The sequence below is a fragment of the Coturnix japonica genome, chromosome 2, assembly GCF_054131305.1.
Source record: "Coturnix japonica strain WE chromosome 2, WE-NBRP24, whole genome shotgun sequence".
NCBI lineage: Eukaryota > Metazoa > Chordata > Aves > Galliformes > Phasianidae > Coturnix > Coturnix japonica.
The window spans coordinates 123,958,728-123,983,300 of record NC_140664.1 but is presented as its reverse complement, the minus strand read 5'-3'; the positions used below and the strand labels follow the sequence as shown (position 1 = coordinate 123,983,300).

Below are 24,573 nucleotides of genomic sequence, written 5' to 3'. Positions count from 1 at the left end.
GACAGCGGCGCTGCCCGCTCCCCAGCCTGCACGGAGGTGTACAGCCACGCTTCTAGATTTAGGGAAACCTCCGGAGGTTTCAGCACACGAAAGACACGCTTTTTATTTATTTGTTTGTTTGTTTGCTTTATTCTTTCTTTTTTTCCCCCCCCCCATGCATTCCCTCCACTTACAAAAAGCAGCAACGAGGGGCATGGTTAAATGCAACTCCCTCTTCCTGCTTCCCTTTACTTACCCTTCATCTGCCTGCTGTCTGTTGAGCAAGCCAGGCACAGCTCAAGTTTCTGGCTTTCATTTTCCTCCATTGTCCCTGCCTACCGCCCAGGCTCCGCTCTCTCCAAGCCGGGATGCACAGCGGGCAGGGCTGAGGCTGGGGTTGGAGCTGGGGTTTGGGCCGGCTCCCTCCCGGCACTCACTCCCCCGGGTGCCCCGGGCCGGGTGGGCGGCGGGGCCGTGCCGGGCGGCTGCTCCGGGCCCTCCTCCGCTGGGCCCCAACAGGTGATGGGCTCGGCCGCAGGCAGCCCCGAGCCGGCTCGCTTCCCGTGCAGCCGGCCAGCCTTCTGAAAGGGAACATTTCAAACGTGATTACAGGCCTGAGCCTCCGCTGGAATCCGAAGCCGAAGCCTTTCAAATCTCTGTCATGGGACAAAAGCTTTTCCACCGAATATTTTTTTAAGCTCGTAACCACCAAGCCCACAAGCATTCCTGATAAATGCTCCTCTGTCTTTTCTAGCGTCTAGCTTAGAAGTAATTCATTATATAAGCACTTTGAGGTTTTGTTTTCAGCTGAATTCTTTCAAGCTGCTTGGAGAATGAATTAGGGAAAATCAAGATACAGGAATTCAACTTTAGTGAAGCCAATAAAAATGAATGGTAGCAATATGTAATCAGGGGCTTCGGTTAAGAGGGATTCTGAAGCCTCAGTAGCAAAGCATATAGAAACATATAACTAATTCTCTTTTGGCAGATCAGAAGCAGGAAACCTGTCTGAGAATCGATAGATCCACTGGGCTGCAATGCAAAAAAAATTAATGACGTACAATATCAAATCCCACAGATTCCATCAGATGCCGCATGTGTTGATTTAGGAGAGAACATCAGACTGAATTATTTTATCAGGATCATAACTCAGAATCACAGAATTATAGGGGCTGGAAAGGACCTCTGGAGGTCAAATCCAATCCCCCCACTAAAGGAGGTTCTCTGCAGTAGGCAGGCATCCAGACAGGTCTTGAATGTCTCCAAAGGAGACTTCATCACCTCTCTGGACAGTTTGTTCCAGTTGGAGGTTGTGGATGCCCCATCCCTGGAGGCATTCATGGCCAGGCTGGATGTGGCTCTGGGCAGCCTGTACTGCCCAATGTACAGGGTTGGTAACCCTGCCCATGGCAGGGGAGTTGAAACTTGATGATCTTTTAGGTCCTTTTCAACCCAGGCCGTTCTATGATTCTCTGATTCCTCTGTCACACTCACTGTAAAGTTCTGCATATTTGTGTGGAACTTTCTACGTTCCAGTTTTTTGTCATCGCTCCTTGTCCTATCATTACACAACACTGAAAAGACTCTGGCCTCATCCAATTGCCTCCTGCACTTAAAGTATTTATAAACCTTGATGAGGTTCCCTCTCAGTCTTATCTTCTCTAGGCTGAGCAGCCCCAGGATTCTCAGCCTTTCCTCATACAGGAGATGCTCCTAATCATCTTTGTCACTCTCTAATGAACTCTTTCTAGGAAATCTCTGCCATTTTTGAGCAGGGGAGCTCAGAACTGGACACAGTACTCCTGATGTGACCTGACCAGGGCAGAGTAAAGAGGGAGGATAATCTCCCTCAACCTGCTGGCCATGCTCTTTTTATGCTCCCTGGGTTACCATTGGCCTTGGCCACAAGGGCACACTGCTGTTCATGACCAACCTGTTATCCGTCAGGACCCCCAGGTCCTTCTCTGCAGAGTTCCTTTCCAGCAGATCAGTTCCTAACCTGTACTGACACATGTGGCTATTTCTCCCAGATGTAGGACTCTACATTTGCCCTTGCTGAACCTCCACCTAACTCTCCAATCTGTTCAGGTCTCACTGAATGGCAGCACAGTCTTCTGGCATTGTCAACCACTCCTCCCAGCTTCATACCATCAAGAAACTTACTGAGAGTGGAGTCTATCCCATCATCACTGATGAAGATGTTGAACAAAACCGAAGCCAGCACTGACCCCTGAGGAACACCACTAGTTACAGACCTCTGACTAGAGTCTGTGCCACTGATCAGAAAACTCTGAGCTCCACCAGTCAGCCCCTTCTTTACCTACTTCACTGTCCATGCATCAATTCCACACTTCTAAGTTTCACTATAAACACACTGTGGGAGACAGTGTCAAACACCTTGCTGAAAGACAAGGTACACAACATCCACTGTTCTCCTTCCATTTACCCAGCCAGTGATGACATCGCAGAAGGCAACCAGGTTGGTCAAGCATAATTTCTCTTTGTTGAATCTATGTTGACTGCTCCTGATAACCTTCTCTTCCAATTGCTTGGAAATAGCATCCAGAACAAGTCATTCCATCACCTTTTCAAGGACAAAGGTCAGGCTGACTGGCCTGTATTTTCCCAGATTGTCCTTCTTGCTCTTGAAGACTGGAGTGACAGTGGTCATCCTCCGATCCTCAGACACCTCCCCTGTTCTCCAAGACCTTTCAAGGATGATAGAGAGCAGTTCAGCAGTCATCTCTGCCTGTTCCCTCAGCATGTGTGGGCGCATTCCATAGGGGCCCATGGATTTATACGTATTGATTTCATCTGGATGATCTCTGACCATTTTCCTCTTGACCAAACAGAAGTCTTCCCTTCCCTAAACTCTCTCTCTTACCTCCAGAGTCTGGGATTCCCAAGAGGAAGCCTTTGTAGTAAAGACAGAAGCAAAGAAGGCATTCAGTATCTCCGCCTTTTCAGCAGCCTGTTACCAGGGCACACACATTATTTAGTAGCAGATCCATGTTTTCCCTAGTTTTCCTTTTACTGTTGACATACTTAAAAAAAATACCCTTTCTTGTTACCCTTCTGAATTAGGTTAAGAGTAACACATTTCTGAACTAATAATAAGAACAAGCAATTTCTCATTCAAATCAACCTCACACCACAACACCAGATAACAGTTATTCTCTCAGACATCTTTTTAAACAGACCTTGTGTGATCTGGACTCCTAAGCTTTCTTCAACACTCACTTTCAGTACAGCATCAGCAAAATTGCTCAAAATGATCTTTCAACCACATGGTCCAGGCAGGCAAGGAAAAATCTTCTACATTTCCTACTTTTCTATCTGGCAGAAATGTCACCCTGTCTACTTGGATTATTAAATGCAGAAATGATGTGTGTGTATACACATACACACACACACACACAAGTGTAGATTTGACACAGAAGCTGAAGGAAATTCACTCTTCTTCAGCCTTCCCCCTTCCAAAGAGAAAAATAATTCACATGAATTACTATTAACAATTAATAAACATACAGAACTAGTGTTCATTAGATCGGACATGCATATTCTCTACCACTTTACAAATATTTGTTTTGCTTCTTAACAATTAATTCTGTACTGTCTAGGAACCTGGCAAGGGTCCCAGAAATCTGGCACGAAAAGCATAGAAATGATGAAAATACAATCTAAACGTTAGCATTGCTATTTGAGGTCTGCAGTACAGTGTTCCCAACAGAATACTCCTTAAGTTGCTCCACAATATTAAGAAAACAGTGTGATGTACAATGTATTTAGATACTGTTTTTACTGGCCTTCAGTTAATCTCTGCTGATTTTGACTGGGGACTATTTTAGGACAAGAAGTGCTGGCCAGCCAGCCCACTTATCTGATGTTGCCTTTTGTGATACTGAGGAATGTGCCTTTAACACCAAGGTTTTCCAGGGTCTGGACAAGCATTATGACTTACTCTTAGCCAGCTGGAAGGCTATGAGGGCTCATACAGGAATATCAGGCACTGAGGGATCATTGACCACTGACTCTGTGAACTGAAAAATAACTCAGAAATCCCTGGTGGGAAAAGAGAATCAGCGCAGTTGCAATGTGAAAGCTGTATCAAGACATCACCTACACACAGGGCACAGAAACTGAGAGTGAGGTAGCCAAGTGTCTTTAAATAAAGACCGAATCCTGACATAATAAAGTGGCAAGCACAAAACATGCTTGGCTACAAATGCATGTCTGCAATGCTGTACAAGAACAGGGTTAGTTCTGGAGATCAGTATGGCTTCTTCCAAGAGCCATATAACACCAAAAAAGCTATGTACGGTAGGACTTTAAGGAGGCTTTGCCTTCACCCAAGGTGAGCAGAAGATAACCTAGAAAATAAGAACATGAACAGCTTTTTTATGTATTGCTAACACTGAAGTATTCGCTTTCAGCCAGCAATATTAAGTTTCCACAGTCAGGAGCACAATATAGACAGAAAGGGAGTCTCTTGACTCACTGTAGTGCACCCACTGATAAATCCTTCTGTCCTGGGACAGAATATGGGGCACAAGCCTTTGTTCTGAAGCTGTTGCTTCCATGGGAGACGCAAGACACTACCACTGCTGGGAGTGACAGTGGAACGTACTGCTGATGCTGTTAAGGGACCTGAGCAAAGGTGATGAGAAATGGCTTATTTGGTTGTGGATGTGTGACTTGGAAAGTGGGTGCTACCTCAGGAGAACGCCCATGGCTGCAAAAGTAGTCTCTCAAAAAAGGTTAAAGTGCACTGGCAAAAAGTGAGACAAAATGTGGCACACTTTAATATCATCAGAGCCAAACAAAGGAACCCACCCAACTTCACACAAAACACAGTCGTCTCTGCTGGTTTTTGGGACCACACCATTTTATGAAAGCAGCAGTCAGGATTGCACAATCTCCAAATATGTTCTCACTTGGAGTGAGAAGCTCTTGGTCCCAAACTGGATTTAATTAGTGTATGTAACAATGCCATGCCTTAAGGTGCTACCCATGTTTATTTAAAAGAATTAATGGAACTCCTTTTGCAACTGAGAAACTGGAGACAGCCAGAATCATTACACTGCTAGGCTCACATAAAGAGCTATGCAGCACAATCACTGGGATGAATCACCAGCAACATGTTAAATAAACTTGATTAACCAGTTCACAGCACACAATTGGGATTTGTTTATCTGTGGGATCAATAATAACAGTAGTTCCTTTTAATTACCGTGTTCAGATCTAGGCCCATCAGTATCAAAACAATGCATGGAGAACAACTGCTAACAGGATATGCTGTTTTAATTGTGTTTAAAATTAATGTCCCAGAGCAACTTAAACACTTCTGGTTTTAGGATGTGCATAAAAGGAGCAATTAACAAATACTGTTTTGCTCAATTAGTAAAACTCATAATATACAACAGCGCTTTTGTGGCTCTAGTATTTATTCACAGCTAAAAAAAATGGGAAGTTAATTATTAATAGTTAAATCAGAAGAAGCATCCCATAATTAAAGATGTATCTCAGTGTCCATGCAAAGTCACTAATCACACAGCCACAGAGAAATATATTATGAATGCTCTCAGTGTGAAGCAGCCTGGCAGTGTCTACCCTACTACAGACCAGGAACAAAATAAATAGTAGATGTGATGTGGTGCATCTATGCTCTTCTGTGCTCAGAGAGTTCGTTGCAGTCTTGGGTGTGGCCTTTCAATCCTTAATAACTAAAACAGACTCACTCCCCTCCGATGTGTATATGATTAAATATGATACAATAGCAACCACTATCTCATAGAAGCAAAATGAAAATAGCCATGGGACTATCTATATGAATCCATTCAAGTAAATATAGAAGAGGTTTATACTACTTTAAGAGTAATTGTGCAATAATTTGGCATTGTATATCAGGGAAATTCAATTTTTAAGCTGAGAGGTAGGAGGAGCTTTGCGATCATTTGGTCTCATCTGCTTAGCAAGGGATTTCAGTCTGTTGGTTCCTATTTCAAGTCCAAGGACAATGGTTGACCTATCAAGTACTTAAATTAAAGGTAAACATCTGAACTTAATTTGAAAATTTACAGTGACAAATAATGTAATACAACCTCTGGGATTACACGTCATGAAATTAACTTTGCTGTTAAAAATATCTTTGGAGACTTTCAGTATGTATACACCATACATTCCAGTTCAGTTATGGTTTCTCATACACATGAGGAAAAAAAATTAGCTGAAAGAGTTAAATTCCATTCCATCTGAAGTATAATAAAAAAAGAGCACAAGTTTCTGTGCACGTCTCCACAGCAGCCTTTCACCATGTCTTGCCTGACCTACAGGTTTCAGCTCCTTCAGATAAGTTCAGAGACTGACGGCATTGCCAAATTATATGATCATTCCTGAAAATCACAGATGTCACCACCAGCCTTAATCACTAAAACAACTATTGAAAAGAGTCACTAAGAGGCTGAACATTTGCTATTCAATAGGAAGATATATATTCATTTTTCCAGTTCCATTTTGAATTGAGCTCCTGGGAGCAGAGATAATCACCTGCCACTTGACAGTGATGAGCTTGCAATTATGAAGGATGCAGTGTCCTAGCCTACCTCTAGCCGAAAAGGACTGTGCTGTTAAGTGCCTTATGCTTCTCCAAGTACCAGAACATACCCCTTTCACTTGGGAAAATAGTCTGATCAAGCTAACAACTCCTACACCTGAACAGTTACACTGTGTGAAACAGGTTAGGTTTTCTGTTTTTCAAGTTTTATTCTTATTTTCTTTGTCCTCCTACCTTTTATTATTATTATTATTATTATTATTATTATTATTATTATTATTATTATTATTATTATTATTATTATTATTATTATTATTAAATAAATGTAAAGGTTTGAAAGCAGTAAATACTTGTGAATGTCCCAAATCTGTGAGGAAAAGGACTGTGAACATCACAAAGAAACACTGATTCTAAACTGAGGAAAAAAAAATATTATTCTCCCTCACCCAGAACTTTTTCTCTCTGCAGTTTGGGACAAGAACAAGCTAACTCCACACTGTAATGTGGCTTCTCTTCCCACAAGCCAATGTAGGATAGGACAGAGCTAAACGGACATCACTACACTGCAAATGTTTCTGACTCATGTAATGCAACATCTTATCTCAGACATTTTACCTGATGTTATTGCCATCCTACCCTACCGAGCTAACATGGATATTAGCACACTGCTGCAGAACTTTGAACTGAAGACCCTGGCACGTTACAGCCTCACACCTACCAGCCTGGCCAGCTCCTTACACATCACAGTTTCCATATGAACATCACTTATGGGAAGGAATAAGATCAGCCAGCAAAGACAGAATTAGAGAGTACGAACATCTGTTTTTGTAAGGTACCAAACAAATAAGTCTGTGAAAGGAAAATGTGCCTTACATCTTGGAAATTTTAATCAAATAAAAAGCAGTGTGTGGGTGGGAAGAAATAGTGTAGGGAATTGTTTCTGAGGGAGGTGGAAGAAAGAAGGGGAGAAGGTCACTTTCAAGTCCATCTGCTCTATATTCAAATTCTATTTTCCCCCAGTGTAAAACACTTTGGTTTCGATAAGTTCCCTTTCGGAGGAATTCACTCAAACAGCTCTGCTGAGAGTTTGGATTCGAATGGGTCCAACTTTTCAGCAGTGCCAGAGCAACAAACAACATCTGAAACACCGAATGTTGCTGGTTTCACGGGTGTCTGTTGGATCTGCTTGTGAATGTACGAGGCAGCATGCTTTAGTGATCAAAGGGATTGAGAGCTGCTCACTGTAAAGTACAATTATACTTAAAAAGAATCAGCAGAGATTCAGATCTCACCAAGTGCATGTGGAGTTTAAAAGACTGCCACGAGACTGCTTGAACTAATAAGAAATACAGAGTTTACTTTGATGGAGTCTGGGTCTAAAATTAATATAATAGTTTCAATTATGTTGTCATTACCATACCAACTTGTGTATCAGGAGGCAATTCTGATAAACTTTGTATCCAAAAGAATGGCTTAAGTAAAATAACGAGTTAATAATGATTAGAAATTAACACAATGGTCACAGTATTGTCAACCTGAAGCATTCACACCATTCACAATGGTGGTCTTTCTTGAAAAATTATGGTATTTTCTTAGAACACCACAGCCCACAGTCAGTGGGCTGTACCCAGTCACATATTCACTTTTTTCCCCAGAATTACTGGCAAGAAAGCCATTTTTTGAATTTGAAACTCAGACTAAAGTCACAGGAGAGGTACACACCATTATGATCAGTAAGTTGGGCATTTTTTATTGTTCTTACTATAGTTTCACCCTGAATTTAGCAAAACTGCAGTACTACACAGCAAGCAACAACAAAAACTATCTGAAAATAGATGAAGACAAGCAGAATATCTTGTTCTAGCTTTGTTTCTGTGCATATCTGATTTCCAGTGAGTGGAGATAGTTACAGGTTGTGGATTCTGGCTTAACCCACTGAGCTCCACTGGCTGCTGTTTACAGTGCTCTCATTTTGATCCCTTGGAAACCACTGCTCCTGAGAGCAGAATGAGAACTTCCTCCTACTTGTAAGTAATTTAATGACCTCTTGACGCTGTGTACATCCCCTTCCCTGAAAACTGCCTCTCTGACCTTCCCAGCCCTTGCTGATATTACCATGAAAACAGCTGATCAGTAATAAAGCAAGAGCAGCTGGCAGCAGTGCTACTCCTGCCCAGTCTCTTCTGCTGGGTTGAACACTTACTAATTCAGGTGTATAAAAACTCTTTGATATTTAGGATTTCACAGCTTTCAGACAACAGGGACCATTTGACTATCTTGTCTGACTTCCTATCTATTACAAGACATTATATTTGGTGCGAGATCCTCACACAAAGGCCATACAACTGGCTTGATGTGAAAAAGACAGCAGATGAACATAACATTGCTGATCTCAGAAGCTGCAGGTGCATTAGTGTTTGCTTCAAACAGGAATGTGCTTTTGAAGTAAACTCCCATAACCCATATGATGAGATCTACCCAGATGATCTGTGTAAGTCAGTATGACAGTGTAAGCTCTCAGTGACTTAAACCTAAAAATATTCTTTCTTCTGACTTAAATTTCCCAAATCAGGTGCCCACTATAAAACAAACCCAAATGATCCCAATCTCAAAGCTCTGGCACACACATCCAGCCACTGTCTCCAGCACAACCAGTCATTTATGAAGAAAAAATGCAGGAGGCAAGGAATGAACCTGAAGACATACCACATACGTAGCCAATTGAACTTGTAGGGGATGGAAATCCTCCACACCTCAAATCACCAGCAGAAAGGCTGAACTCCAGCAGTTGATTATAATTACTGCCTGTAATACAGGGCTGCAAGTGTTACAAGTGTGTTATTTGGGGGCATTTCCATGAAGTCAGCTGATGGAATTGGTGGCTTACACAACACATCCAAGAGCCCTCCTTCCAACCTGCAAACAGCTGCTGCAGTAAATGCAAATCTTGCAGCATTGGGACTAATGTGGCTTTGTAACATACCCACTTCTATTTAACACACTACATTATAGTTTAATTACCCTCACTACTAAGGAACTGCTTCCTTTTTCTTCAGGGTATATCTGACTCAACAGCAGTTTCCGGGGCTGGGATTTACGCTTCTCCCATCAACAGCCAGACCAACAAGTTCTGTAGGGTTGATGCTTTGTGACAAAACCTCCTCTCCATCAACTGCATTAGCTGGACTCCTGAAGACTTACATTAGTCTGGGTTTTAATACTGGAAAACAATCTTGTCCTCTCTTCGCTTTCTTTCTAGCATTCCCATTCCCCCACTGAAGTTCAGCTGACAGGATCACAGAATCACAGAATGGTTTGTGTGGAAAGGGATCCTTAAAGGCCATTTAGTCCAATCCCTCTGCAATGAACAGGGACAGCTACACTGGTTCAGGTGCTCAGAGCCTCATCCAGCCTGACTTTGAATGTCCCCAGGGATGGGGCATCTGCCAACTCTCTGGACAGCCTGTTCCAGTGCCTCACTACCCTTAGTGTATAAAACTTCTTCCTTATATCCAAACTAAACCTCCTCTCTTATTGTTTGAAACCATTTCCCTTTGCCTTACCACAACAGACCCTCCTGAAGAGTCTGTCCCCTTTCTCACAGCCCCACTTTAGACACTGTCAGATACTGAATTTATGTACTAAAAAGATACTTTAGATACTGAATTTAATATACTGTCAGTAATAAATGAGTACATAGCCTAAATTTACCCCCAGAAACAGTAGCATAGCTGGAAAGCAGTGCAGGGTGCTCCAGGGCAGGGAGTGCACAGCCACAGCTACCTCCTTCCAAACAGGGAGGCTGGCAAGGGCAAAGTGTCCGAGCACAGAGTGAGCTGCAGTGACACAACTCCTGTGTCATATCTTATTCTTCCTACAAGGGGAATTCTGCACTTTCTGTACAGCACTTTTGCAGAAGATAAAACAAGAGAAGTAACAATGATCCATCTCATCAGGCTGCAAGAAGCGCACAGAATTGCCTGGGGTGAAGGCAAGAATAAGCAACGTCAGCACAGAAAGGTGTCATACAAGGTTTAAGCTTATTCAAAAGCAGAGCCTTCGTCTCTCTCATGAATAAATACATAACCCAAGACAATTTAATTCCAACTGTTTTGTAGCACTTCTTGTGAAAACTTTTCAAACAACGTAATGACTCACAGGTGAGCTCTCCACTGACAACATAAAATGACACTATATTAGTTATCTGCCTTTACAAATGTGCAAGCCTGCACAGAGATATACATAATAGCTCTCTCATAGTATAGCACGCACCTTTACATGCAGCATAGCTGAAGACAGGGAACAGGCAGTACGTAGTGACAGGTTTGCTTCACTCCAAAGGAAAAGGTTATTAAACATTAATTGGTAACAGGCAGGTTTTACTGCATATGCATATGCTCCATCTTACCTACAAAAGTACAGCTTTGTGAATTACTTCATTTTATTTATGATTCTCATATTATTGCCTTAATCTTTCATAATTAACGTAAAAAGGTTAAGTGATAAATTCATACCTTTTTTTAGCCTCTTTCACTGTTTCACTCTCCTACTGCCATAAGACTGCAGCTGGAATGAAATCTAAATCCTTACACTGGCCGGAGAAAATTCTGGGCAGTGTCAGAAGGAAACAAATATTGAAATCTCTTTGACACAAGATGACAATATTACTCATACGCACCAGTTTTGGTTTTATAAGCTCCTACAAATCCTCTCTCACAGCAGAGACTAGCACAAGAATGCCCTTGGAAGAGGGCATTAGGTAAGAAAAGGATGAGTTTACAACCCATGAGTACTGTTAATTTGATGCTTTTAACCCATTGATCTGTTTTTCTGCGAGAAGTCTTGGTGCTCAATCCAAGGATAGCCGGATTCCAACAAAGAAGTTATGTATACAGCCGAGAGGGAAAAATAAGAACTGAATGGTTATCTGGAATAGGAAGTGTTTTTCCCAGACCTTTGAGGTCATGGGCCTCTACAGTGGCATTGCACAACTCTTAGATTGAGAACAGAGGGTGTAAATGTAAGGGCAGATGATGGTCTGCAGAATGGAAACTAGGCCAGAGGATGTTATAAGTCTGGCATTTTTTGAAACATCTAAATCAAATCTGACCACTTTTCTAAAGCAGAGCCTAAACACAGCCAGAATTTGCAGTTTGGCTACCAGAATTAGAGGGTAAAACACTATAGGAAATAACTACCAACCACTTTCTTTTCCCAACCATCCAACAAGGTAATTTTTTTGCCCCACTCTACATGAAAAAGCCTGGGTAGTCTTCTGATTTTAGGAGTCTGAGAAACATCCTTCAGGAGGACAACCCCACAGCAGGCCTTACAGTTAATATGAGGGCCCTTTTCAACACTGCCTTAAACTACACTTGATTTTAGCCACAGGCTTTAAGACTATGGTGTTGCTTCACAAATCATAACTAAATACCTTTTCTTCATGGCTCCACTCAGTTCTCAGGGGTGTCCTCAAGACACAAATAAAAGCCTCAGCTGTTGAAAGGTAGCATGTTGTCAGTTCTATCAGCATGGGACCGCCGTGCTGCAAGGTTGCTTTATTTGGCTAAAGACAAATTCCCCTTCATCCTGCAGAAGTTGTCACCAGATGTAAGAACATAGCAGCTTTATTTGATACATGATAAGTAGATGTGAATTCAGAGGCTACTAGTTCATTCAGAGAATGACATCTCTATAAAACATAGAAACTCAGTGTTCTGCAGACAGATTAAGAGTCATCCACTATCTATTTTTAAAAAATATTTAGCACCTTGTTGTACATTCAGAGTTAAAAAATGAATTCAACATCTTCATGTCCCGACACCCCTCTTAAATAATGCACATCTGATCGTACCTATGCTCAAAGCCATGCCACTTGAAGTTTGCATACTGAAAGTCTAAGTCATGGAGTGTTCAGTGTTGCAATTCAGCTTCCTTTTCCAGTAAAAGGAAGAAAAGTGGGACAGGCACCAGGCTGAAAGGCTTTCTGAAAGCTGCAGCTGCAGCCAACAGCTGAAATTTAAAATCAGCCATTATTTTCTCTCCTCATCTTGTGGGCTCTTGCCACAGCTTTCAATAAACCACAAATTCACCCACAGAGGCACTCGCGCTCATTATTTTCTTTCTCTGATGGAGCTAAAATAAGAACCATAAACACTTCTCCCTGCCTCAAAAAAGCAATGCAAGTCACTCCCCAACAGGACTCTCAACATGTTGCATGTGGACAACATGTTAAGCAAGTAGCAAAAGCCAAACACGGTTCTGAGAAATTAGTGATTTAATGTTGCAGAGACAATCTGCAACCCAAGATCAGATGGATGAATGAAAGCAGAAGCAGAACTGTATTTCCACTTCCCAAGCTAGTGAGAAGAGAGGCATGTGATACTCAGCAGGTACAGTTTGCTAGGATTTCTAAGGGGCATGTAATAAAGAGGAGATCCTCCCATGGGTTTAAACAAACAAACAGAAAAAGTAAAAATAGGAAGGAGCAAGCAGAAATAAAAGGCAGCTTTCCCTAGGGAAGGAGGGAGATTACCAGTGGCATCATAGAGGAATTTGCATTGGTCTGGGCAGCTCCCAACATTAGTGAGCTAAAAAGGGGTAACGAGGGTATGAACCAATTTTGACAGAGCTTGCTGAGAATGTTACATTACTTAGCAAAGTAAAGATGCGGGCTGGCTATGAAGAAGAAACTGCACAGGATTCACTGAATAGGCAGTAAAATGACAGAAGAAATTCTGTGTGGCAAAGTGGTACACAATGGCTTTGAACAGACTAAACCCTCAAACTCTTGGAGTGATAACAACCATTTTGTGAAAATTTCAGCTCAGTAGTTATTAGTGATTAAAAATTCAAATAAATACTAGAAAATGTTAGGAAAAATCAGCAACCAAGATGGGTAATAAAATTATATTACTGTTCAAATCCACAGTCTATCCAGATTTTGAATACAGCATGAAGTTTTAATTCACCCCAGGTCAAAGAAGATATAGCAGATACAGAAATGCTAAGAAAAACTGGTGACCTGCATGATCAAAGTTATGGAAAAGTTTCTGTACAAGGAACAACTAAATAATGTAGGACTCTCTGTTCTGGGAACAGATGAACCAAACATATGGTTGAGGTCCATAAACATGAGTAACAAGAAAAACTTAATAGGACCCAAGACTGTTCATTGTCTCTCTCCATACAGATTCAAGGCATCAAATGAGACAAGTAGGATAATGATTCAAAAACATGGATGTGAATATTAATTCCACAGTACTATGATGGCACTAGGGAACATGCCTTAGTGACGGGACTCAGTAGGTCAGGTTGATGATCTCAGAGGTCCTTTCTGATCTAAATGATTCCATGGTTCTGGAATTTAAGTCAAATCTGAAGGCTGGGCTCCTCTGACCTGCCATAACTGCGCTTAGGTTCAGTGTGGTACAAGAAGCACCACTGCTGACAATTACACTTTCTCACACTTACTAAACATAGAAGCACTTGCATTACAATAGAAAAATAACAACCCCAGATCTAATCAAAACATTCTACTGTGTAGTGCGAATTGTATGGAAATCTCCTCCTAGAGAGAGGGCATGGGAGAGAATGAATAGTGTGCAATAAGTTAAGTCATATCATTTCATCTGTTGTAAAAAAAGAAAGATCCGAAATATTTGTCTACACAGGAAAGTTAGTGTAGTGGAAACTAGAGAATGAATTTGCAGTGCTTCAGCTATTCTATCAAGAGAATGGACAAACCAGTACAAATCTTCCATGGCATCAGCATCCATAGCTCTGGATACCATCAAGTGTCCAAAGGTTATTAAACCTTTTGAACAAGGGATCAGTACAGCTCGGGGGGGCTGAGATCATCTTTTCCCCCTCATTAACTCCCCATTACTAAAAGGCTACTCTGGAGGACTGTAGGTGCCATGACTGGGGCTTAAGCACCGGGTGGCACCAAGCCCCCCTTACTCTCCTTCATCATATGGGGCCCAGTGAAAGGCCGGGCAAGGCTTACTTAAAGATCAATGCCCAGTACTGGGACCTGACAGCAGCAGGGTTGATGGTAATTCACTCATTGTAAAGAACCAAATCTGACTGTCTGACCGCTTTAACACACACGACCTCTCCAGGAAGACAGGTGGAGAGGAGTGAAGTCCCCTGAGCATTTTAACCCCCCCATCACAATGCAGGGGGTCAGTGGCAGTAACTGTGGCACACTGCCTTCGTGCTCTGACTTCCCCAAAGGCAGACAGTAATTTATTTGGTGCATGAGTCTGCACCCACACAAAAGGGAGGGCATGGGCAGGAGAATTTACTCATCTGTTGATGAGTATTTACTCTCCTTTTTCAAAGCTACTTAAATTGGTCTTTTGTTTCTTGCTGAGCTGCGAGACACAATGAAGGCACCAGTTGTTTTGCTCCTATAGTCCTTTGGAAATTGGCTTTTACTGTTTCCTGAGGTGATCTGGATGTCAAACCACCACCCTGCACTCCCTTCCCCACAAAACAGGAGCACTTTTCAGCTTTTTTGGTTCGACAAGGGATTTTTCAAGGGCGAAGAATAACACACCTTTTATTAAGCAGCTCTGCACAGGAAGAAACTTTTTACTACCGATTTCTCAAGGAATGTTATGACTGGCTGACTTGAAAGTGGCCTATCCAGAATCTCATTAGATTTTCAAGTACTTTAGAAAGCAATTCTTACTGAATTATCAAACTTGCAGGAAAGCAATAGCACTTTCATACCTATGACTACGTACTTCTGTGTTAACTGCAGAGGCATATCAGAGCAGTAAGGATTGTCGTGTGCCTGGAGCTACCGCAGTAACAGGAAACTGCTGGGGTATGCTGGAGAAGACTCTCATAAGCATCTGATTTGTTTAATTAAACACTGTTTTCCAATATATGACAGGCTACACAATGGTTTCTCTCGGTAAGACTTGACCCAGAAAATGTAAGTGGTAAACAAACCGTGAAAGCTTCATGGGTGTGGAGCACATACAAGTCAAAACACCTTGCATAAGCAAGCTCTGCATTTGCTGTTTGGTCAAAGAAGACAAATCCATTCTCCACTGGAAACCAATGACCCTGAATAGAGACCTGCAAATGTGACTGCAGAATGGCAGAAGCACTGGTTGTTCTAGGACTGCTTTACCCCCATCTGCAATATTGACACTGAGAACAGGAGAAAATTACAGTGTGATTTCCCAGTTGATGGGACTTCTCCATAGATACCACCTACAAAACCCAGAGCTTCCTTCTTCTTAAGGCAAGGTAGGCTGTCTCCCCTCACCCATCCCTAGCCTTCAAAAAGACAAGCAACTATTGTAAGCCATCCACTTAGTACACTACTGGAGCAAAACAGGCACCTGCTGCACATTATTCATCCCACTCGTGCTAGACACATATTTTGGGACAGGGTGAACTTGTCTCCAGAGATGTCCCTCCAGGACAAAGCGGCACTGAGAAGAGCACCGATAGTTCAGTGGTCAGCTCTGCACTGGAAGTAGTAGGAATCTCCTGAGAAAATCTACACATGTGGCTCTTTAGATAAATATAGCAGCTCTTTAAGTATATCTAAGAAGACCATAACACACAGTTTTTATTTGAAAAAGCCGTGCATTGTCTAAAGTTGGAAATATCTTCTAATACTCTTAGCAACTTCCCACAATATTCTAGACATTGTGTGATTCCCACATAGACTGCTTTCCTCAAGAGCTGCTCCTAACTTTTAGGCTCATGTTCTCGATTCTCTGTTCAAAAACTTTCCTATTTCTATTTCTGCCCAACACATTTTATTATTGTTCTGCTTCCAGCAGACGAGACAATCCGTTTCTTAAACACTTCTCTCTCAAAACAAAACAATCCAACCCAGACCATATTCTAAGGAGACTCACCATTGTAAAATGCAGCTTTACAAGCCTGAGGATGGTCTGCCTTTTCCCTATGCTACACTTCTGCTTGCAATCCCATACCAGATGGAGCTGCTGCATGAGTCCTGGCCAGGCTTTGCAAGGCAACGCATGAAGACTGTTCCTTAACACTTCATAAGTGGTTGCTGTGGCTGTGCCAAAAAGAGTTGCAAACAGCACTTCCTTCTACACTTTGACCCTAATCTATGTAGACACATCACAGCATTCATACTGGGCTCTGCTGAGCAACGCGGGGATGTCAGTTCTGTGCAACATATGGCGCCAACGAAGCAGGTAACACTTCTCCCTCTCACACAAACACACGACCACGCTTTGACTGCCTGCTTAGCTGCTTCATCGTTTGTTGCTTCAGTCATCACCATCAACATATTTTGCTGACAAAATATCTCATACTGCCCATTACAGCTATGCAAGGAGAACAAACGACAAGAAGCTGTGGCACTTTGCAGAGATGAAGGCATAGTTAAAAGGTCGTGACTTCATAAGCTGGGTGAGAGCAGCCAGCTGGGCTGAGGTGTGCAACAGTTCTGAGGGTGCACAGCAGCTCACAGCTGTTTGCTCGACTACCTGCATGAAAAGCAGCACCCGGCTCTTGCAGGAATTTTAGCTGCCGTCTGTAAAGCACGCAGCCCAGCAGCAGGAGTGGGAAATCAACGCTCGCCTTGCTCCTTTGTGTTAGGACTCGTCCTAACTTGTTGATCCGTGGTCATCACATGGCTACGCTCAATGTCCTGCCAATGAAATAAATGCAATTTTGGCAGAACTAAACAAACAGCTTCCTACCATGGAAAGTCCCAAAGCCCTGAGAGAAGACGTTGATCTCCACCCACCGTCTTTCAAAACTTCCCCCGCAGCTTCAAATTACTGCCTTCTAATGAAAGTAAAGGGGAAATCAGATGAACAGAGGAAGACTTTGCCAATGGAGATATTAACAACATGCAAAAGAGATCTGCTGGGTTTTTTGTTGTTGATGTTTTGTTGCCTTTTTTTTTTTTTTTTTTTTTTTTTTTTTTTTAAGCTAACTTTTAATTACATTTCCATCACCCTCGCTGCCAGAAAGGCAATGCCCCGAGGTGTCAGCCTGGAAGCTCCGTACGGCAACCCGGCCATGGGGGGAGACGGGAGCGGTGCGCTGCTGCTCTCTGCCGGCGACACCGCGCCAGGAGGGGTCACAGAATCACAGAATGACCCGGGTTGGAAGGGACCTCAAGGATCATGTAGTTCCAACCCCCCTGCCTAGCAGGGCCACCAAACATATGCCTTTACTAGATCAGGTTGCCCAGGGCCCCGTCCAACCTGGTCTTGAACACCTCCAAGGACGGGGCACGTCCAGCGGGGGCTTGGGGTGCAGCCGGGCGGCTGAGCTGAGGGCAGAACCCGGGTTGCACTGTGGGCCGTAGAGCTGAAACAGTGATGCCAAAGGATGCGAAAAGAGAGGAGCGCTGAATATGGACAGGTTGTTCCTGGAGAGGTCTCTCTCACTGTGCGTGTAGCACAGCTCTCCCGCAGCAGAGGATGCGGAATCAAATTAAAAACTGACAGACAAACAAAGCAGCAACATTGCCAGCCACAGGCTGCATCTGGATCCAAACAAAACTGGCCTCCATTATCTTGAGTCTCCCACTGAAAACATGTTGAGAGGAATGATTTCTTTGAAGTACTTGCACCTGCTCTCAAGGGTCAGTACGCTCAGCTTTCCGTAGACCAAGAGAAAATCTGAGGCTTGTGAAGCCTCATCTGACCACAGCTCCTGTAACCATGGAACCTAACCAATCACACAGATTAAATGCATCTGGTCTGTCCTTACTGCTCTACAGCACCTACTGACCACTCAGCTCCTGCTGCGGCCTCCCCAAGAGGTGGCCCTGAGCAAAGCACTCTGCACAAACCCAAGCATCACGTCCCACCAAAGCTCTTTGCCGAGCCACGATCCTCATCTGAGTGAAAGGTTCAAAAAATCCACCATATCACACTAAGAATAGTTCAGTTTTTCCCAGATGCTTTGTTTGGGAAGCCTCAAAATGTGATCCTCTTCAACACTTAGAAGCAAAAGCGGGCATGAAAAGGTGGGCAAGAAAAGGCTAAAAATTCTCTGATCTTTCTCTAACATTTAATTTCTACTCAGAGTTAAGCCTCAGTCAATCAACTCTCACCACAGCCACAACACTGGCTGGGCTACAAGAGAACCTGTTGCATGTCAGTACAATAAGACCGATGAACCACTTAAACTCTACACAAGGTCTCAGAATAGATCTTAAGTGGAAGATGGTACTTTTTACTGTGTAAAAACACGACACTTGTTCTTGCAGTTACATTTGTGATGTGTGCAGGCACGCATACTTAGTTTCCACACTGTAATTCTGTCAACGTGAACATTCAACATCTAAAGAAAAGTTCAAGTATTCTGCAATTTAGTTACTGGCTTTGCTGGTTGAAGATAGAAACAAAACAAAACATGAAGTCTAATACCAACCACAAGCTGGAAAAAAACTGGATCACTCATATAAAACACCTGCACATGTGGGACGTTCTGCATTGTTTCTTCATATTACTGCATTTTTGTTACAGAGATGGGATTAGAGATAAATATTAAAAATGTATTAATGTTGTCTATGTAAGGAAAAATACCGTTGGAATTCATAGCTGATATGGAAAACAAACAACAACAAAAAAGGCAGGAAAAAAAAGCTTCAACTTGGCGAAGTACACCTACATATTAGATAAAAGACTTAGAAAACAGATGCTCCTTCTTACAAGCAGCCAAGATCTCCTAACATCCATACAACTTGTTAATCAACTAACATATGGTACCACTTCAGCAAAACACACCATTCTGATTTTGCATTTACACGGTCTGCTTCCTACGAAACTATTGTCAAGATTTGGCCAGTATTATGTAACTTAGCAATTTTAATCCTACGTTTTAAATTCATTGGTAAGTGCAGAAACAAAAAGAGAAAAGGTTTCAATCCAAACAATAAGCACTTATTTTCACAGAGTGCTCAATGAGGGATGCATTTCCTCTCACCTTGCTGAAACTCACCAGACTCTATTAAAAAATTAGAATTTGCTGCAAAATTACTACCTAAAAATTTTGTTCACTCTGACTTCAAGCCCTTGAGGCCCCAATGCATTGACTTTGAAAGCAGTGATAAACTGCGGAGGCAAAACTGGTTTGTAGCTTGGTAACATCTGTACCAGGTGGTTCGCAGATAAGAATACACAGCTTGTCTAGTGTGACTTTCTTCTAACTTCTGTTTGATACACATATTAGGGCTTCCTGTTTCCTAAGTATGTCTGGGCTCTGCAAGGGCACTACAGCTCTGCAAGGCTGGGGCAGATGGTGCAAAGGCATGGGATGTGAGTGCATAGGGCTCTGCAGCATGCAGCACAAGCACTCTGCCATCATGCTCTGCAGATAAGGCACAGCTAAAGAACTCCAGGCAGAGTGGGGAGAGTGGGTCTCTTCCAGGATATGGAAAGTGTAAGCAAGAACAAAGAAGTTTGACAGAGGAAGTCTATAAAGCAGTAACACTTGTGGAGAAAGCTTATGGTGGTGTTTATGTTTCATGTTTGCTGTTTAAATTAGAGATAGGCACTTTTGAATATATATAGCATGTACATCTTCAGCATTTTGAGGTTGATAGGAGGGCTTTTGTTTTTTAATATTTTTAATAATATCAATATTTTAATAATATTCCTTCTTTATATTGCTGATTATCAATTAAATTATAAACTCTAAGAAGGCACAATAAATTCCTGTACAGTGTGTGGTATAATTGTCTGCTGAATTCTGCAGTGGGTCTCAGGGTATTGTTAATAATATACCATAATAAAAAACATTTTCATGTAGATTGCAGAAATCCTCTCTCAGGTGAATATTTCTCTTTCATTAAAAAGTAGTCATCATCTTTTTTAAAAGGATGCACAAACGAAACTAACATTAGTAGTTTCTCCTTTTGGAATGCACATCTGACAGAAACCTGTAAGAAATCCAAGGAAGGTGATAATGTCTCTGGGAGATGAAGGCGAAAACAAGTCCTGCCTGGCCAAGTCTTGAAGAAGAACATGGGATGGGATGAGACATTAAGCAGAGGAATGTGCCTCTTCTTGAATGTTAGCACGTATGTGACAGGGATAGTGTGTGAGGATGGCACACCTGGGTATACAAGCAGCTTTACAAGCAAACTAACTTCACACCTGCAGCAGCATTTTCGGCTTGAAAGGGCTTGCAGACAATCCCTTGAAAAATTAATTGGTGGAAGAGCTCCAGTTTCTTCTCCTTTCATTTTCTTAAATTATTTTCTTTTGAATTCCACTGCACAAAAGTTTAAGAAAGTCCCCCATTTGTTACAAAACCTATGTTCTGAGGGACAACAAACTAGAACAAACATGAGTTTTCCACCATTTAAAGCTTTAAGGGTGCTGAGTCTCTTTAGTGCCTGTCCCCACAGGGGCCCATAAGAATACATGGGCATCTATCTTCCCTCTGCACACGGATCTGCTCCCACAGCCTCCCATGCCTTCTGCTTTCAGCATCCTTGTTTCTGAATTATTGAGGAAAGTACCCTAAAGCAAACTGAAACATCTGAAAAGATATGAATATTTCACATGGATGGATTGGTAAAATTACCTGTCTCTCTTAATCCAAGTTCCTGGATAATGAAACGTGCTGCTATTGTCTCACAGAGGTACAGCAGCAGTTCAGGCAGATGTTATGCAACACAAGCTGCAGATCATACACTGTTGTTTTCTAACTGAATATTTCACCCTTCCTGTATCACCAAAATTGAATATACTGAGTTCAAAATACACTGAGTTGCCAACCTGCGCAGCTCTCCCTCTCCCTTAACAAAGAAGGTTAAACGTACTTCACTCACAAAACAATGAATTTCCCAGATAATAACAAGATGAAATAAAGAAATTAATATTATATGTATTTTTTAACTTACTGAACTATCTTCCTCCTCCAGCAAAACGGTCTGCATCGGCTATTAGCAACAAGAAGGGAATTTCCTCCTCCTCCAACTATTCTTGAAAGAGATTGCAGCAAGTCTTCCTTCCCCGCCTTAGCCTTCAATCGCAAGAGGAAGCTACTCTCAATCTCCAAGCAGGAAAAGCCTCACCAACTTGTGACAAACAAACAAACAAATAACCCCCTCTCTAAATTCTGGCCACCACTTTTCTAAAGGTCAACACGAGTGTTTAAGAAAGAAGATCTCTATGAGCTGTTTTAAAAGACTTCCCACTGTAGAAACCTAAACCGTGGCATAATGCTTATTTGCCTTTCCTTTCAAGTCCGGAAGGGTCTTTGTTAAGATCACTTATAGTAAGGAAGTGAGATTTCACTCACTTTGTATGTGTATTTTTATAAGCTAATCCTGTAAATAAACCTACAACGCTTTGTGGAGAGCAGCAGTGGACAGATTGCCTTTGCCATGTTAAAAGAAAATCTGTAGAAATGCCATGCACACCCTGGCAAGCAGTCAGAAAACAAAAACAAGCTGGTACCAGCATCCTGACTTCACTCCAAGCAGCTTCCACCAGCAGGCAATGAAAAGGCAAAATATTTACCGAGTGTCTGTATAAATGTGCACAGCATGGAACAACCTCATTTCTAAGAACTCAATTAAATGAAAGCCAAATCAATAGTGAAACCATATGCTAGACTCTGTGATCAGCAGTGTCTACAGCAGTGATGAAGGGTGGGCATTAGCCCACGTGTCAGATGCTGTGCTTAGTAAGTGAGAAAACAGGGAGGTGTTTGTTTTTACAAAGACACAACGTTATCTGTCCCTTCCTCTTCATTTCTTCAGCCTGGACCAGTTCATTTTCTAATTTAAAGGAAGGGAGCTTTGCTCAGTAGATCACGAGGCTCTTGTAGAGCTCCCTTTGTAATGTCAAAGGATTTGGCAAAGACTGGCTGCTCCTGCAGCCTCAGCTGAGGCAACCTCAGTATCTCTTATGATCTTAAGATAGGCACCGGGCCAGAATTGTCCCTGTACAGCCCACACCTTCGCTCTGGGGTCTAATAATATTTGAAAGCTCTGCTGTGCTGTGAACAATTAAGCCTTGACAAACCTTTACCAGGACTCTTCTGTGAAGACTGCAATGAAAAAGAAATCTTCATCTGATTTCCTGTAGCAATAGGTGGGTAATCACAGGTGTCTTCACTATATCATGCCAGTTCCAGATTTAACAGTCCCTTACTCTCATATTTTTCCCACCATGTAATAGACTTAAGAAACAGAGAAACAACAATCTTGTCTTTTATGTACTTTTATATGAGGCAGAAGTATTGTAAGAGCACCACAGAACCATTACTGTACATGAAAAACAAGAGAAAAAGTCCTTCCTGAGAATGTATTTTCTTCCACCACTATCAGTTTAGGATACTCTGAGCCATGACTGGGAAGACTGAAGCACTGACCTCTCTATGGAGGCTACATTCACTGTATCAGCAGCCCAGGCTCCTCTTTCAGTCACTGAATTTTGACAACCAAAAGTCATCCATGGGAACAACAGACTGAACTGGAATTTATCCCTGACTCAAAGCCTCGATGTAACAGAATGGCTTTTTACTTTAAAGAAATGCAGATTATGGGCAGATGCTCCATCAGTGCAAAAAGAACAATCACAAGCTGAAAACAGAAACTTGGAAAAACAATGCATGCAGGAAATCCAGAAAGAACAGAGCTGGAGTCAATATGTCAGAGGAAAGAGCTGAAATGGAAGGTACTTTCTACTGGGAAAAATATGGAGAAATACAGTGAAAATATTTCCACAAGTTTTCTGGCAAATAAGTCTTCCATTAAGAAGAAGGGAAATAAAGCTGAATGTGCTTCTGGGAGAAACACAAAGAGAGCAGAAAAGGCTTCACTGCACATGGCTATGTGCCATCTGATTAGCAGAAAGTGTTCCTACCATATAGGCAGGAGGTATGAAAATGCACCAGTATACTGAAGTCTTTTCCTGGGAAAGCACATGGCTACACTTTGATTAACATGGGCAGTGCCCATATCTCCCAAAATGTCAATAGAAGGGGCTACAGATCCATTTAGTTGATGATTCTTATTTCACAGAAGAAAAAGGAGTGCCGACTCAGACTAATTAGATTTCCATACCAAAATCCAGGTTCATCTGAAAACCAGACTAAATGCTAACAGATGCTATCTTGATTTCATAGTTAAAATCCAAGACAGCAGTTCCCAAAACAAAGTCCCAAACTCCACAGATTGCAAATTACTCATGGTACTTCAAAACTGAAATCTCATTTTACATGTCCAGAAAGCATCCTTGGAAGGATCAAGAATGTGGTTATTGCTACTACACCCATGGACACTGCTCCTGCTTGGAGGAGTGGAGAAAGGAGGGTGGCATCAGGGACCCCTCACCCTCAGCTCACCTCTAAGCCAGGCAGAGATTTCTGGTGAAGGGAAAAAGCCCCATCCAGAGCCAGGCAGGAATCTGCATCCTCTGTAGAAGTAACATGCAAGTAACATTGGGAAGACTTCTCTCAATGATTCAGCTAGTGCTTTTACCTTGGTTACGCCATTCTAAAAGCTAATGCCATTATTTCTGCTTTGACAATCCTTATGACAATGAGATCAAAATATTTATACAGATTTAATTTCATCTGAACCAGATCCAAGATGTGACAAAAAGTTGGAGGAGGGCAGAGGCTTTCCCATTCCTAACTCTCAGTTGTCTTATTACTCTTCTTCATACTTCCTTGCCATTTGGACCTCTGCCTATGCTTCTGGCCCAGCTTCAGTAGGGACTGCAGGAGTTAACCCTTCTCCATTACAACCCAGGGCACCACTCTGACAAGGGGAAGCTGGAGACAAAAATCTCAACCAAAAGAGAATCCAGTGACAGAGATGCATGTGCCTTTTCTGGACTCAAATCTCCATCACAAGGGCACATTGAGACCACAGGACAAGAAGCAGGTGTTCAAGTCATTCCCTTGTGTTTAAGCCATTTAAAATGCACAGTGGGTACTATCACTATCTCTGCTCTCACTGTCTGCACTTAACTGTTGGTCATCTTGGAGAGGCCAGTAGTAAATTTGACCCTGAAGATATAGGAATTACTTTGAGCTGGAGACTTGGCAGT

At 42.2% G+C, this 24,573-nt stretch overlaps 1 protein-coding gene across 31 annotated transcripts in view; it reads right to left on the bottom strand.

The window, feature by feature from the left end:
* The window catches only part of KIAA1217 (KIAA1217 ortholog), a 325,153-nt gene that overhangs the window by 164,257 nt on the left and 136,323 nt on the right, over positions 1-24,573 (bottom strand). For 6 of the 31 annotated variants that reach the window (XM_015853275.3, XM_015853277.3, XM_085538732.1 and 3 more), the window contains exon 1: positions 236-562. The exons of 22 other annotated variants lie outside the window; for them this stretch is intronic. In XM_015853275.3, the coding sequence (XP_015708761.2) occupies positions 236-305 (70 nt within the window). In that variant the 5' untranslated portion in view covers positions 306-562. Of the gene's footprint in view, positions 1-235; positions 563-21,410; positions 21,537-24,573 lie in introns of those variants that run through there. 3 more of the 31 variants (XM_085538722.1, XM_085538737.1, XM_085538738.1) reach the window with 1 other exon arrangement.